The 15,172-nt window shown below is 41.2% G+C and overlaps 1 protein-coding gene across 1 annotated transcript; it reads left to right on the top strand.

The window, feature by feature from the left end:
• The first annotated feature begins 2,484 nt into the window (after positions 1 to 2,484).
• On the top strand, positions 2,485 to 11,775 carry LOC118774940 (FAS-associated factor 2). Its single transcript, XM_036524564.1, has 11 exons — positions 2,485 to 2,796; positions 4,005 to 4,073; positions 7,862 to 7,996; positions 8,169 to 8,245; positions 8,466 to 8,604; positions 8,721 to 8,806; positions 8,927 to 9,018; positions 9,461 to 9,638; positions 10,074 to 10,245; positions 10,486 to 10,629; positions 10,765 to 11,775. Exons 1-11 carry the CDS (start codon positions 2,734 to 2,736, stop codon positions 10,945 to 10,947), a joined length of 1,338 nt encoding a protein of 445 aa, XP_036380457.1. The 5' UTR covers positions 2,485 to 2,733; the 3' UTR covers positions 10,948 to 11,775.
• Positions 11,776 to 15,172: the final 3,397 nt, after the last annotated feature.

The following is a 15,172-nucleotide window of genomic DNA, read 5'->3' as shown; positions in this document are numbered from 1 at the left end:
TTAAAATAATATATTTTAATACCACTAATTATAACTCACATAAAGTATAAAAGATTGGGTTTAGTGAGATTCCCAAAAGGGTTTCTGGCGCTTGTGAATCTTTTCATCAACATGATTATTTTTATGTGAGGGTGGTCTGATCATTCAGTCTGTGCACTGTGCAAACTACACAGTATTGTTTTCCTGGCATGTACACAGGGCAAGTGACAATCAAACAAGAATGATGCTTTAAATTTAAAAGTAGATTCTGTCTTTCCACACTGAATTGCTCTGAGCAGACGTTGGATCACAGTCTAATCAGTCATTGTATAATCTGTGCAATTTCACCAGTATGTTTCCCTGGAGGCTGCATGTACCCTTTTCATATGGAATGTCTTCAAATGTGCTTTAATTCAGTAGATACAAATTTTCATACAATTAAGGCAGAAATGTTGCAGTTGATGGGGGTACAAGCAGTACTTCTATTTGACTTAGAGTCCAATGAAGGGATCATGCCTAGCCTTGGGCTGAGGTTGTTGAACCCCAGATTGGACATCATAAATTAATAAATGGGGAAAAGAAAGGGGGAAATGGGCTGGAGGGGGGATGTTGTGAACAGCTGACACAGAAATTAACTGGTGAATTAGATTTTCATAGTCATGGACGGGACTGGTTTGTCCAGGTTTGCTTGGTTGCATAAGGATTGTCTTAAACTTCTACTCTGAAATCTTAATTTGGAACTACAGTCCACATCAGAGAGGTGATCATGTACATGAGGAAGTTCTGCAAGGGCATCTTGATTGATTGACTTGAAGTGTTTAATTTATTGCTCACCCTAATAAAACTGATACTGGAATACTGATACAAACAGGAGAAGGGAAGCGCAAGAGAATGACAGTGTGCAAAACAATATCAGTAAAATTGACTTTTAGATAAAAACTTCAGTGGATGTTCTATTGTTTCTACATCTAGCAGAAAAGCCAGAAGCAAAAACATTGTTATAGAAACACAAGGTTTCTGGAAGATGATTTCCTTTTGCTTTACAAAAAGGATGTAATAAAGAGTCTGGAACTGAACCTGTAACCCAGACAAGGCCAGATTCGCCTTCTTATCAATAACCACTCTGCAAAATATAATTCCTACCTGTTTGTGAATTAATAGTTTAACAGGAATTAATAGTTTGTACAATATTGCCTCACAACATCCCTTGTGTTCAATCTAAAACATCAAGTCATCCAAAAGAAAAGTACTTCTCAGTATATAAAAAAGAATTAATCATTTTAATAAACTCATCCTTATACTCATCGGGGCTCAAAATGCAGGATCCAAGGTAAACTGAAATTAGGATCAGAGAGGCTAGCAGGGAGTTCTCCTCAGAACGGCAGGTAACATATCAAATAATTAGTGAGTAAAGCCCCTGATTAGCTCAGACTGCAGGAATTATTAGGTCCTCTGTCTGACAGAGGCATGTGTGTTGGGCTAGAGCCAACCTTTATCAAGCCAAGTGTAAATAATGAACATTAAATCATTCCTAAATGTAAGCATACAGTGGCTCTACCTGTAGCCCAAACACCTCCCATGAACACACCCCCCAGATTTGGTTTTACATAAACCAAGACGATAATCCTCAAAATTAATGTCACATAACCTGAAATACATTTTTTACTCATCTGTGGCTGCCCATGGGTCTGTATGTCAAAAGGGCCTTTTTAAATATAGGGGGCCTTGCAGTACCAGAGTTTACAACAGAGCCCCACGCGTATACAGTATGAATGTCTGAGTCAGGGATATACAAACCAGCAGGGCAAGTGCTAGGGCTCCACCTCTTAAAAATATCTCTGTCTTTTAAAAGAATCTTCTGAGGAGGTAGAGCCTTTGATGTAGTTCTCAAAATAAGCAGAGCAACTACAATGCAAAAATCAGTGTATCAAGGCCAGGATCTGTGCTGCCTGCTGTTTTCACTCATTCAGTGGGTAAAAAAAAAAAAAAATTAAAAGGTAAATACTAAATACACACGCACACGACACGCTATGTAGGAATGTTAAACCACGAATGATTTACAAAAAAGATTTTATGAGATGATTAAAATTCATATCAGCTACGTTCTGAATTATTTTGTTACCGTCAACATGTTCGAAGGTGAATTATGCAACACGAATATATTCAGACTACTGGAGCATCATTTATTCATTTAAACGGTTAGATACTCCTGTGAGGCTTTACCCAACAGGAAATAGGAAGCGTTTCACGACACCTATGTCAGCGAGACTACCTTTTTACTTAATACGTTTTCATAAGTGTATCAATACCTTAATCTGTTATCTTAAATGTTCTGCAACAACAATAAACACATCTGAATAGAAACTGGTGCTTGCCTACACAATGACGCATCCCTATGACAGTAAAAATGGCAATCGTTAATAACGCTCAGTTCTACCATGCAGGTTACGGAGAAACTGTACGTGCGCGTTCACGTACGTTTTTGTCACTTTTCCGTTCCGTTGAACTGCCGTCATGGGGCCGTAGTGCAGTTTAGACGGGCGACAGCTGGAACTAGACCCTCCGTCTTTTGAAAGCGCATTTCTCACTATTGATTCCTTTTAAAGGGATACATTATGTTTGCCGAAATAATCACGTTGGGTGCATGCATTTTACCACTACAACCTCAGTAAATTCAGCTGTATTTCCATAACCAATTCTGTCGGATCGTAACGTCAGTTCCGGTGCGTTCAGTCGGGGCTTTCGCGAGGCGAGATGGCGGCGCCAGAGGAACTGGAATTATCCCAGGAACAGACAGAGAAACTCCTGCAGTTTCAGGTAGCTAATGAGTGCTTAGCAATTCTGCGATCGATCCTAATAGATGTTTGTTTTGACATTGCAGTGGGCAGAAATACTCCGATGCAATTTTGGCCACCAACAGGATTTTCTTCTGTAAACTAGTTTTTTTTCCTCGATTAGGAGGCTAGGTAAAACTTAGCAAGATGTGCTAGCTGGATACAATTCAGCAAAAATAGACGTCCAGCTAGCTAGCAGGGATGTCATATTGATGCGGTAGTAAGTACAGCCACCCACTACTCGTACTGGAATATGATAGCTTTAGTTTGGTAGCAAGCAAGCAGGCTGGCCATCTAACTTGCAATCTACTATCTGGCTGTCCAGACTGTAACGTGGTAGAGCGTGCTAACTAGCTAGCATATTAAGTGCAAGTAGCTAGCTTGTTAATGTTAAGAAACTTGGCTTGCTAGTGTAGGTAGTTTTGTTATCACTGACATTTGGGGTATCCCCAGGCTCTCATCGCTTGACTCACAAATGCACTGTTATACACACCAGTGCGAGCAAATGGCAATGGTCTTATGTTTTGCAAAAGTAACGTAGGTAGCCAATCGTCTTTCATGCCTTAATTAACTACCTAGCCGGCAATATGGACAAACATTTCCGTGTTTCCCCATGCCTTTAGCTAGATGTTTTGCCCCCTGTACCACATTGTCCTTAAATACATCGTCCTCATAGGCGTCATGGACGCTGGGGACATGTCCCCACCACTTTAAAAAGGTGTGAACACGTCGAACCCGTCGCTGTCCCCAGCACTTTTCAAAACAAACTGACGCCCATGATCGTCTTCCCTTAAAAAGGATTATGTAGCTAGCCAACCAGCGAACGCTAGCATTAGGTTCACTTGCATATAGCATTACCTAGCTAGGCCCCACACTTATTTGGATTATTATTTCAAATGTTGTAGTTCGGCAGCACCTGCAGTAGGTTAATAATGTCCAGATGATATTATACTATAGTGGGCTAGTTTTGTCTATGTTTTTGCAGTGGCGACATTGCATCCCCCATGCGAGGGGTCGCTCTCAGTAGCTGTCCTTCTCTTCCTAAGAGATCTGATTGCTGTGTGTTGATCCAGAAGTACATTTCCTGGTCTGCAGTGCCCTACTACGTGTCTTTGTGGGTAGCTGGCTGATGCACACGTTGTGTCAGTAGTGATGTGCCTAACTGAAATATCAAACTGTGATTCCTCCCAGGACCTGACAGGCATTGAGTCAATGGACCAATGCCGGCGCACGTTAGAGCAACACAATTGGAATATTGAGGTAAGTGAAGAATTGCATTATCATTTGTATTCAGGATGTAAAGACAGCCGAAGTGTGTTTTTTTTTTTTTTTTTTTTTTTTGAGGGAAACATACTCCAAATCTTAGGCTGTTGCTAATGTGTATGATACATTAAACGGGAAAAAAAACTCTGTGCTATGCTTCAGGGTTTAACTAAAATGATTGGTCTTATTTCACGATGGGGAATTTATGCCAGTGGTTCAGTGGTATGTGAGCTTCCTTTGGTTAAGTGTTATAGTTTATTTATGGTTAGTCTGTGGCAGTGCCATTTCAACAAAGTAACGTTACAGAGTGGTTGTTTTGATATGGAGAACTTTTTGGTTGTGGATGTTGGGGTATTAAGTGGAGGGTTATTACTTTCATCCGTATTACAAGATGGGATGATGTACCTAGTACCTCTGTTAAAACATGTCAGTGTTTTGTGGTCTATCTGCCTGTTCCATTAGCTGTTGGCTTCTGCCTCAGTGTTTTTTTTTTCTTTTAGAGAAGATGAAGCTGTTGCACTGCAGAGTACTCATTTTGAACATGCATTCCCTCATAAATCCGGTAGCAGAGCCACTTTTTTTGACAACCCCCCCCCAAAAAAAGGATTATCTAGTACGCGTGTGAATCAGACCAAGACACTTGAAATCTGACAGGATATTTTTGTCTCTGTTTCTCTTTTTATTTCACTAAAAGTAGGCTTTTAAGAAAAAATGGTGCCCCCTTAATTCTTTCATTTATATATTGTGTTCCACAAAACTATGTCAGTGTTACATATTATTGTTAGGTCATACATTGTCGTTGGTATGACATAAATATGTTGTTCTGAGAGATAATTGTATGGCACACTGTATTTTTACTGGTATGGTGTAAGGGCATTGCCTAATGCTGTCTAATCTGTACCCACAATGTTGTCATTTTTGTTGTTCCTGTGCATTCAGTGTATCATGCCTGGTTAACTTCACTGTAAATTGCACAGAATAAGACAGTCTTCCAGATGTAAGGATAGTACCTGCTGTAATATTGTATGTTGCTCTGCCGTATTGTTAAAGTATATAATACTTTGTTACAGCACTACATTAAATGGTTTGAGAAATACTGTCACATACCAACAGACATGCTTGCCTGTGTTTGCCATGTTTCTAGTCACAGCAAGAGTGCAGCAAGAAAATATGATCTGCAAAATATGTCCCAGCACGTAAAACCACCATTGTTAAAAGTTCAACAATATAAAACTTTTGTTAGAACAACATGAGACATTACAAACACAACACATAGATTGGTCAGTATTATTTACAAAGGCTAACTCAAAGTCTTTGAATCTTTAAACTTTCATTCAGTGAATTTTTCCCCAGATATTTGTGTCATGCCTCTGGCGTTCACTCAGCTGTGATCCTTTTGATACATACAGCCATCTTCTGCTGTGTTGTGTTTCAGCAGTTGTGCTTGCCGTGGGGTGTCTTGATGAGTTGCACGTCAAAGTGGGAAGTTAGAAACACTGTGGTACTGTTCAATGACTATTGCATATGTTAAACATTATATCAAAATCTTCTTGTATCTATAGCTACAAAAGAACAACTTCTGGTGAATCGTCTGCTCCCCAGTCTAAACGCTTGCACATGTACTTACTATGTGCACACTTGCACATATGCACTAGCTCAACTGGAAAGGTTATAGACTGATCCCTGAAAATGTTTTGGTTTGCTGATGCAAATTCTACATGAGGGTCCAGTAGGGTCTTGCATCCAAAACAGTACTTTACCAATCCACTAGGGGGCAACTGCTGAATGTGTATTGCAGGAGTTCCCTACCTGCAGTACTGTAGTCTTCATTTGTTGCTGTGACTTGTTCATCATTTGTTGCTGTTAAGCTTTTGCCCACACTAAATACATAAGACATATTTATGATTTAAAAAGTCTTAAAAAAAGGATTAAAGGTGTTGATCCATCAGTTGAAATGTCTAAGTAGATGTTATTTACAATATGCTACAGCAGTAGTGCTTGATGAGGACTTGGGAATAGAAATGACAGTGAGAAATGGACCATTTGCATCTGCTTTTATTTATTTTATTTTATTTTTTTTTACAAAAAAGAGGGTTGGAACGCAGATCGGTTAAAGGTATTTAACTTCTCTGTCAGACACCATTTCAACATTTCAAACACTGTCCCTAGAATTTCTACAGCCAGTAGAATAGAGGAGCGAAACGTTCATACCACAGTCTGAATATTATGATGCTTACATTACAATAGTTTGCATGCATTTAGCAGATGCTCTGATGCAGAGCGACTTTCAGCGCCAAAGAACAGAAGTATATCCATCCAAGTTATATGAGCAACAGGGTGAAGACCTGGTTAACAGCACTCCTAGACCAGCGAGTGCTTGCACAACACCCTTCAAGCATCAGCACATGCTAACTTAAACTGAAGACAACCTGGAAACTGTGGGGAACACACACCCCTTACAAAAGTAACCTAGAGGAAACACTACAGGACAGGACACAGGACAGCTGTGGTACTTACTGAAATTGCTGAAAGCAGGCACACATGTTAAGCATGGAACACCATCATACACACACGCGATGCATGCAAGCACATGTGAAACACTGCATTGCATTACATCGTACTCATTCAGCAGATGCTCGTATCCAGAACGACATCCAGCACAAAAGAACAGAAGTGTATCCATTCAAGTTGAATGAGCAACAGTGTCAGACCAGGCTAACAACACTCCCAGACCAGTGAGTGTAAGCAAAAAATTATTCAAGCCCTACCACAAGTTAACGTGTGCAACCTGACTTGACATTGGAAGCCAAGTATACTACCATACTTCACAGTCACTAGGTCACAGAATTCAAAACACATCGCAGCACTACACCTCCATGTATAAAACAGGTGCAAGTAAACATGAATGCACGCACATCGTATGCACACACTCATGAAATGGTTAACAGAGCATGAAAATTTATGCAAGTGTTTCATATTTGTGTAAGTGATTTTGAATGGTTCAAATCACATGGTGACATTGTGAGACAGAAGTGGTGATAGCAGCAGCTCGGTGTGGCACAGTCTCTGATTTGTCCGTTAGTACACAGTATTCAAATTTAGTATCTGGTGAATCCATGTGCCAAGTCCAAAGCTTTAATCTAATTTGATCAGTAGCATTTGAGCTTGCAGCACACATTGTTATTGTTATAATTATTACTTTTATTGCTGTTATCGTTATAGCATGTAAGGCTCTGACTCCCAGAGAGTGGCTGTTAACCATCCCAGGTTTGTTTTGTTAAACTGCTCGCTGATTGGCCCAGCAGGGGAAGATGTTCACATTTGATTATCAGGCATACCAAATCAAACACTGTTGCCAACTACAATTTATCATGCTGTGATTGGCTGCCGGTTGTCTTGACAAAACTCTACCTGGCAAGTGTACCACACCAGTCGGATTTTCTTCCAGAATGGCCCTTCAGCTGTTTTCTGTGGGGTCACGTGACAGAGGAGAATAATTATCAAACCACAGTGAAGTCAGGATGTCCTTATTGGCAGCTGCTTAATGCACATATAAAGGATGGTGTAGTTGCTAGTGGTTCTTCCTCCGAGGCACGTGGCATGGGAGATGAGATGCGGGCCGCTGTTGTTTTGGAAGCGTAACAATGAGGCGTTTTCATTGCCTTGACCTTGTACGTGTTTAAAGTAAACAGGAGGACAAAGAAAGGACTGTGTGTCTCGGCTAGATAACAGGTGCTTGTTTGTGTTCGTGTTTTGGATGCGAGTGACTCTGGTCTGTTTTTCAGGCAGCTGTACAAGACCGACTAAATGAAGAGGAAGGAGTGCCCAGCGTGTTTAACCCCCCGCCCTCCAGACCGTTACAAGTCAACACAACAGACCACAGAGTATATAGCTATATTGTGTCAAGACCACAGCCCAGGGTAAATTATCAACCATCTCTTTTTCTATGCCTTTATCTTATGTATTCTTCTTTATTCAGTTGTCTGATTAAGATTTTGACTGTGGATTCTGAAAACAGTATTTCCAAATCCATGTTTTTGATGCATCTTGAAACCCGTTTAAAATACTTGGTTTGTTTTGTCTTTGTTACAGGGCCTTTTAGGTTGGGGATACTATTTAATAATGCTTCCATTCCGATTTACGTATTACACTCTCCTGGACATATTCAGGTAAGTTGTCAAGGAATTTGGTTTGTACAGGTTCTGTTCCCAGGTGGGGCACTCACTTGAGCAAGACACTGCACTCAAATTGCCTCAGTGAATACCCAGCTGTAGAAATAGATAACACGTAAAAATTTGAGCTGTGTAAGTCTGTCTAGACAAGAGGGTCTGGTAAGAGAATACGTAGAAGAGCATTTTGAATGACATGTTTTGCTGTTTGTTTTGACAGGTTTGCGCTGAGGTTCATCCGGCCAGACCCTCGCGGCCGTGTCACAGACCCTGTGGGTGACGTGGTGTCCTTCATTCATAGTTTTGAAGAGAAATACGGTAGCGTACATCCAGTGTTCTACCAGGGGACGTACGGCCAGGTCAGTCCCCTCAGCGACTGCAGGTTTCAGCACATGTTCAAAAGTCTCTTCTTTTTTTCCCTGTTTTTCCATAACATGAGCATTGCGTCTCACTGCCTGTCTGACTTGTGTTGCAGGCGCTGAACGATGCCAAACGCGAACTGCGCTTTCTGTTAGTTTACCTCCATGGAGACGACAGCCAGGACACTGACGAATTCTGCCGGTAGGCCAGTGGCGTGGGGCACTGCAACATCAGCTCGTTCTGTGGCCCACTGACTCTTGTCATTCTCATTGACTCCTCCCCTTTGTGAAAGTTCCTCTCTCTCTCTCTCTCTTTATCCAGTAACACACTCTGCACAGAGGAAGTCATCACCTTCATCAACACTAGAATGCTCTTCTGGGCTTGCTCCACAAACAAGCCTGAAGGATATAGAGGTACAGCTTCCCCCCGTCTTCCAGCTTTAGGCCTCTTGCAGTACATGCAAAGCCCGTGTTGACACGGGCCTTTCCAAAAATTGTCTTCATTTTGTTGTCTGTAGGTGCTTTTAACTCTGGAAGTACATTAGACATCTTCCCCCTTTTCTAGCCAGGCTCTTTTGTATTGGTTAATGACTAGTAGCCAGTGCAGCTGCAAGCTTGCTGACTAAAAACATAAGTACTTGGTCATGTATTAGCAGATGGCCAGTTAGCTGGAGAAGAGGTCCAACCGGGCAGGTATTAATATCCCCCAGCCTTGTTTGGTCTGTAATGTTAAATAGTCGGTAGCTCTCTTTGTGAAAATGTATGCTGTACAAGTCACCCTGGAAAAGGATGTGCTGAGCAATGCAATGTAATGTGATTACTCCAGGGGTGAAGTTTTCTGTGCGCTGTGTCTCAGTGTCCCAGGCCCTCCGAGAGAACAGCCACCCCTTCCTGGCCATGATCATGCTGAAGGACAGGAAGATGACAGTAGTGGGGAGGTTAGAGGGAGTCATCCAACCAGAGGACCTCATCAACCAGCTCACCTTCATCATGGAGGCCAACCAGACGTACCTGGTGTCGGAGCGACTCGAAAGGTAACGGCTTGTGTCCAGTCTTGAAATCTATGATATGGAACAAAAAGCCCTTGCAACAAGAAGTCTAGGACAAAGCTCCCACCTAAATCACCTTGAACCAAAGAGACCAGTCTGTAATTGATTTTTAAGTGTTGGGAGTGGTGTAAATAAGTGCATTGCGACATGTTACTGATGAATACCAGAACTGGAACAGGAGTTGAACTGAGTCATTGTAAGACTTACTCCATTGACTTGTTGAGTGCATTTCAGGCTAACACTGGTAAATCAGCAGACAAACTTTGATGGTTAGATGACTAGCCGTCAGATATTTAGTGGAATTCCCTATGATGTTACAAAGGGGTATAACGTGTTTTTTATGTGTCTCGTTCCCCAGCTCCACTACTCTCATACTTCAATAGTGGGCTAACACCGGTATTGTTTGTCTGTCTGTGGCAGAGAGGAGAGGAACCAGACACAGGTGTTGCGGCAGCAGCAGGACCAGGCCTACTTGGCCTCCCTGCGTGCTGACCAGGAGAAAGAAAGGAAGAAGAGGGAGGCGCAGGAGCAGAGGAGGAGAGAGGAGGAGATGGCAAGGCAGAGCGTCCTGGCCGAGGAGAAGAGGAGGAGGGTGAGTTGCTGTCCGACGCCTTTGGTTCCAACATTTGAAATGACCTCATCTCAAGAGAAATTCATTTTAAGAGTGTCAGAAAGATCACAGCAGAAGACATTGTTGCTTTGGGTATTTGAGAGAAATATTGCAGCCTTAAAGGAGTATTGTCTGAGTTTTTTGAAGCCACACACAATGTAGCTTGTGAATTGTACTGCGCCCTCATGCAGTAATGTGATCTGGGCATGTCCTTGGTTTCAGACGCTTGAGGAGGAGAAGGAGCGCAAGTCTGAATGTCTTCCCCTGGAGCCGCCTGTGGACGACCCCGACAGTGTCAAAATTGTATTCAAACTGCCCAATGACTCCAGAGTGGAGAGGCGATTCCTTTTCACACAGTCTTTAACAGTAAGTAAAAACACTCATCTCTCTCATGAACCCATTTATTAATGTGTGTGAGAATTATTGTATAAAACCACAAAACCCCCTTTTTGATTTTTTAAAAATAAATTTCCCTCTTCATGCTTCCCAACTCTTTTCCAGGTAATACACGACTTCCTGTTTTCCTTGAAAGAAACTCCAGAGAAGTTCCAAATAGTGACGAACTTCCCACGCCGGATCCTGCCATGCCTTCCCACAGAGGACCAGCCCAACCCTCCCACACTGAAAGAGGCGGGGCTTAGCCGCTCCGAGGTACTCTTTGTGCAGGACCTCACGGATGACTGATACCAACCAAACCTTCTCCTGTTCATGTGAAGCATCTTTTTTGGTTAATTTTTTTGTCTGTTTGTTTTTTGTTGTTTTTTTTTTTTTGGTTGTCAAAATGGCCATTGCGCACAAGGGATCACTAAAGAAGCTTCAAAAAGCCTTTTTCTTTGTCCCCCTCACTGTCTTTTCTGTCCCCCCCCCCACACCTCTTTTCCCCTGAGGTGCACGTTTGTATGAGTTCTCAAGTACATGTGAACTGCCCCTCGCATAGGTTTTACCAGTAATGTTTAGGAATTTGTGAAAAGAAATATTTAAAGACTAAAACTGATGATGTCCTCTTTCTGTTTTTTTTTTTTAATCCTAATTGAATATAAATATATTTATGTTACCAACACAGGATATGTGGTAGTATTATATTTGGACCTTGTGGACAAGTAAAGTAACATGCCACTGATTTTGTGTGGCCTCATCCAAAACGGCTTAGTAAACATCAACCTGTAATGTTCCTATATTGAAAAACGCATGCCCGTTTAGTCATTGTAATGTCTGAATGGGCCGGCCATGTTATGATGTCATCATTTTCCTCCGCCCCTTGACTATAAATATAAACATTTTAAAACTGTGTGGGTTTTTAAAAACGCAATTTCTTTTTGGACTCAGGATGTTTACACTTGTTTGCAGAGGCTGTAATCCAGTCAGTATTTTTCTTTACTTTAACATGTTTTATGCCAATAAAAATGTTTTATTGGAGCCAATCGAGGATCTAAATTTGAATAATTTTGTAGGCACATGGAAACCAATAAAGCAGTGGTCACGCAAATCTCAGCGAGTTCTTATTGCACTATAAGCACCCAAGAAATGAAGATGATTTCAGTTTGCAGTATGATCTGAAACTAATTATCAGTATATCACAAAAATGCATTTAATTAAACAAACTGGCACATTTAAAATATGCTGTATCAGATATTCTGATTTCTCTGATATTTCTTCACTCAGTCATCATAACTGAAACTACCTATGAATGAATTTCAATGAGACATGTATTGTTAGCTAGCTACTGTATGCCAAAGCCCCATCTTTTTCAAGTTTTCAACCAGCTTTTATCATTTACTTGTAATTACTTTGTCATTGCTTTCACTTCATTTGCTGTAGGTTTCACATGAGGCAGTAGTACACATTTGCAGATGAGGCCCCATATTAAGCATAAGAGGTGAAATCCTTTGCTGTCTGCTCTACATGCAAATACACAATTTAAAGACTTACATCTCACATACTCACATCTCGGTCTCTCTCTCATATCTATATACACTGGTGAGTCAAAACATTATGACCACCTGCCTAATATGCTGTTGATCCGCCGTGTGCCGCCAAACAGCGCCGACTTGCCAAGGCATGGACTCCACATGACCTCTGAAGGTCCTGTGGTATCTGGCACCAAAACATTAGCAGCAGATCCTTCCTGTCCCACAAGTCCTGCAAGTTGCGAGGTGGAGCCGCCGTGGATCAGATTTGTCGGTCCAGCGAATCCCACAGATGCTCAATTGTATTGAGATATGGAGAATTTGGAGGCCAGGGCAACACCTTGAGCACTTCATCATGTTCCTCAAACCATTCCCAAACGATGTGTGCAGTGTGGCAGGGCGCATTATCCTGCTGAAAGAGGCCACTGCCATCAGGGAATACCATTGCCATGAAGGGGTGTACATGGTCTGCAACAATGTTTAGGTAGGTGGCACATGTCAAATTGACGTCGTATAAATTGACATATATATATATATATATAGTACCCCGACAATTACGAGGTGAGCCCGAATACTGTACCAGCCTCCACACAGTGCAAAAGCACTTTAGTGTGATTGGCAATCCTCCAATCTGTTTTCCCTCGCTCTTTTTTACACTACAAATCCCACAGTGCAAAGCAGGATTGGATCTCACTGATGTGATTGGAACAACTCTGTTGTTGGCGGCATGTAAGTGTACAGAAGGATTGTGGTGAGGTTAAAAAAGCTACACAACAAATATTATTTCCTATATAAGTAGTAATTTTAATAATAACGAGGACTCTCTGTTATACTGGTATACTCATACATTTATTAGTGAACAACCCTCTCAAATCAGCCACAACAATTAAAAAAAATATGATTGCACTACTCGGTAAAGCAGAACTAGCAACTTTCATTTAAAAAAAGTACAAATCTTAAAAATTTCAATCATTATACAGATGTGTATATATATAGTACAATATTTCTAGTTGTACGTTATGCTACAAACAAGATTCCAATGCAATGGAATGAAAAATAGCATTATGAACATTTTTTTCCATACACACACGCACTCAAACACACCCACATACACATATGTGCTTTTTGTCAAATACAAACATGGCAAAAATGAGGTAACTGTAGATGTGCAAGTACCAAAGCAAAATGTCTTCCTAACACAGAACACATGCCCCTAGTCCTCTTGGCAGAAGGGCAGCCTAGAGCTCAGGCGAGGACCCCTAGAGGCCTGGAGTGGTATTGAAACAGTAAACAATCCACCACAGCAAAAAAAAAAAAAACCCAAATCATTGGTAGACAATCGGTGGTATCTAAGGAGCAATCAACAAATCACAAATTCTAAAATATTTCAGCTGCTTATTGGCATACAAATTTTGCACCACACAAGCTGTGAAAGTTTAATCATTGGATCACTGAAAGACTATAGCATTCTGTTTTCTCGTTTTCTCATTTATCACAACTTAAGCAGTACCCACTGGAATTTTTTTTTTTTTTTTGTGAAAAGCAATCCAGCACATTAACTTCTTCATGCCACAGATGTGTTTTACAATGCTTTTGAATGCTTGTTCCCACCAACCTACCTTTTCCACTAAATATTCCTTTAGGAAAAGTGCTTACTAAATTAGAGGAATATACACAAATTAAATTTACAAATAATAATAAGACATAAGTCTCCAAATATGCCATGCCTTTCACTAAACACACTGAAAATATTGAGCTGTTTAACCAATCCCTCTTGAAAAGCAGCCCCTGATGGGTGCAGCAGAAATGGGTAAATGACTCAGCCTTCTTTTGATGAGGCCATCCTCTTTCCACTGAGAGGAATACAGCAGTTTGAAACACTGTTGAACAGTAGTTGCACACTGATTGTAACCACATTTATCATGGCAATATGACTGCATGTGTAACATGAAAATAGGGCCAATCTACAAGTCCAACTTACAGTATATGCAAGGCTGTGACTCGAGACAACCTGCGTCACTGAAAAACAAAACGGGCACAGTATGACTGGTTTCAATTCATTGTTGAAACTATAGTAGGACATTTTTTGGTGGTGGGTGGGTGGGCAGGGGGGCACTGACAGTATTTTCTAATATTGTTTTCCCTTTGACTCGACACCACCACCAGGTGACTGAAGACTTGCCAGATGAGGGCAATAACATGTTTGTGTTAGAGTGCACCCATGAAAAAGAAAGATAAAACTATTGCTTTATGCAGAGAGAAAGCAGCAATATTTTAGCACACCAAGCTTCTTTTCACTGTATGACTTACGTGTCACTACTTCCTAAGGTAAGTCATCTTCATCCATTCAGGCAATAGCGTAACTGGCATTGCAGTCTAAACCCACTTGGCCAATACTTAAAACCAAGTCATTTCACAGCTCTAAAAGCTTTTTTTAAACCTGCTACAGTAGCAATAACATCTTGTAGTCCTGTGTTAATAATGTGTATAGTACAGTACAGTGTTTGGCAGTTATCAGCTGGGCATTGAGACTCCCGCTTGCGAAACCCACAGCCACTAGAGCTAGCTAAAAATCAGTGCAGCGCTAGTCAGACATGCATACATATTGTGCACAGTTAATAACCCTCCCCAGCCCCAAAACCCCAACCCCACCCCACCCCTCCCTCAAATACAGACCCCTTTGTTTTTAAGTCATGCAGACAACTTTAGGATATGTTTGGAGGTGGTCTTAGGCAGGATGGTGTGTGCAAAAGCACACATTCACACTAGGAACTCGCTAGCATACGCAGCTGTATATCATTCAAATACAAGAACGCAGAAACTGAACTCTAACAGTTAATATTAACACAGGCTCTGATGGGCTGCTGAAACACTGCCTCTTTTTTTCCCTGTAGTCAAAATTTTGCTTGCATGCCTGTCTTTAAAAATACGTGATATCCATTGCTCTAGTAGGTAAGAAGCAAAAGTTGGAATTGGTTACATTTAGAAACCCGACATACTGC

Source organism: Megalops cyprinoides, chromosome 3 (assembly GCF_013368585.1).
Source record: "Megalops cyprinoides isolate fMegCyp1 chromosome 3, fMegCyp1.pri, whole genome shotgun sequence".
NCBI lineage: Eukaryota > Metazoa > Chordata > Actinopteri > Elopiformes > Megalopidae > Megalops > Megalops cyprinoides.
This window is presented reverse-complemented; position numbering and strand designations above follow the sequence as displayed.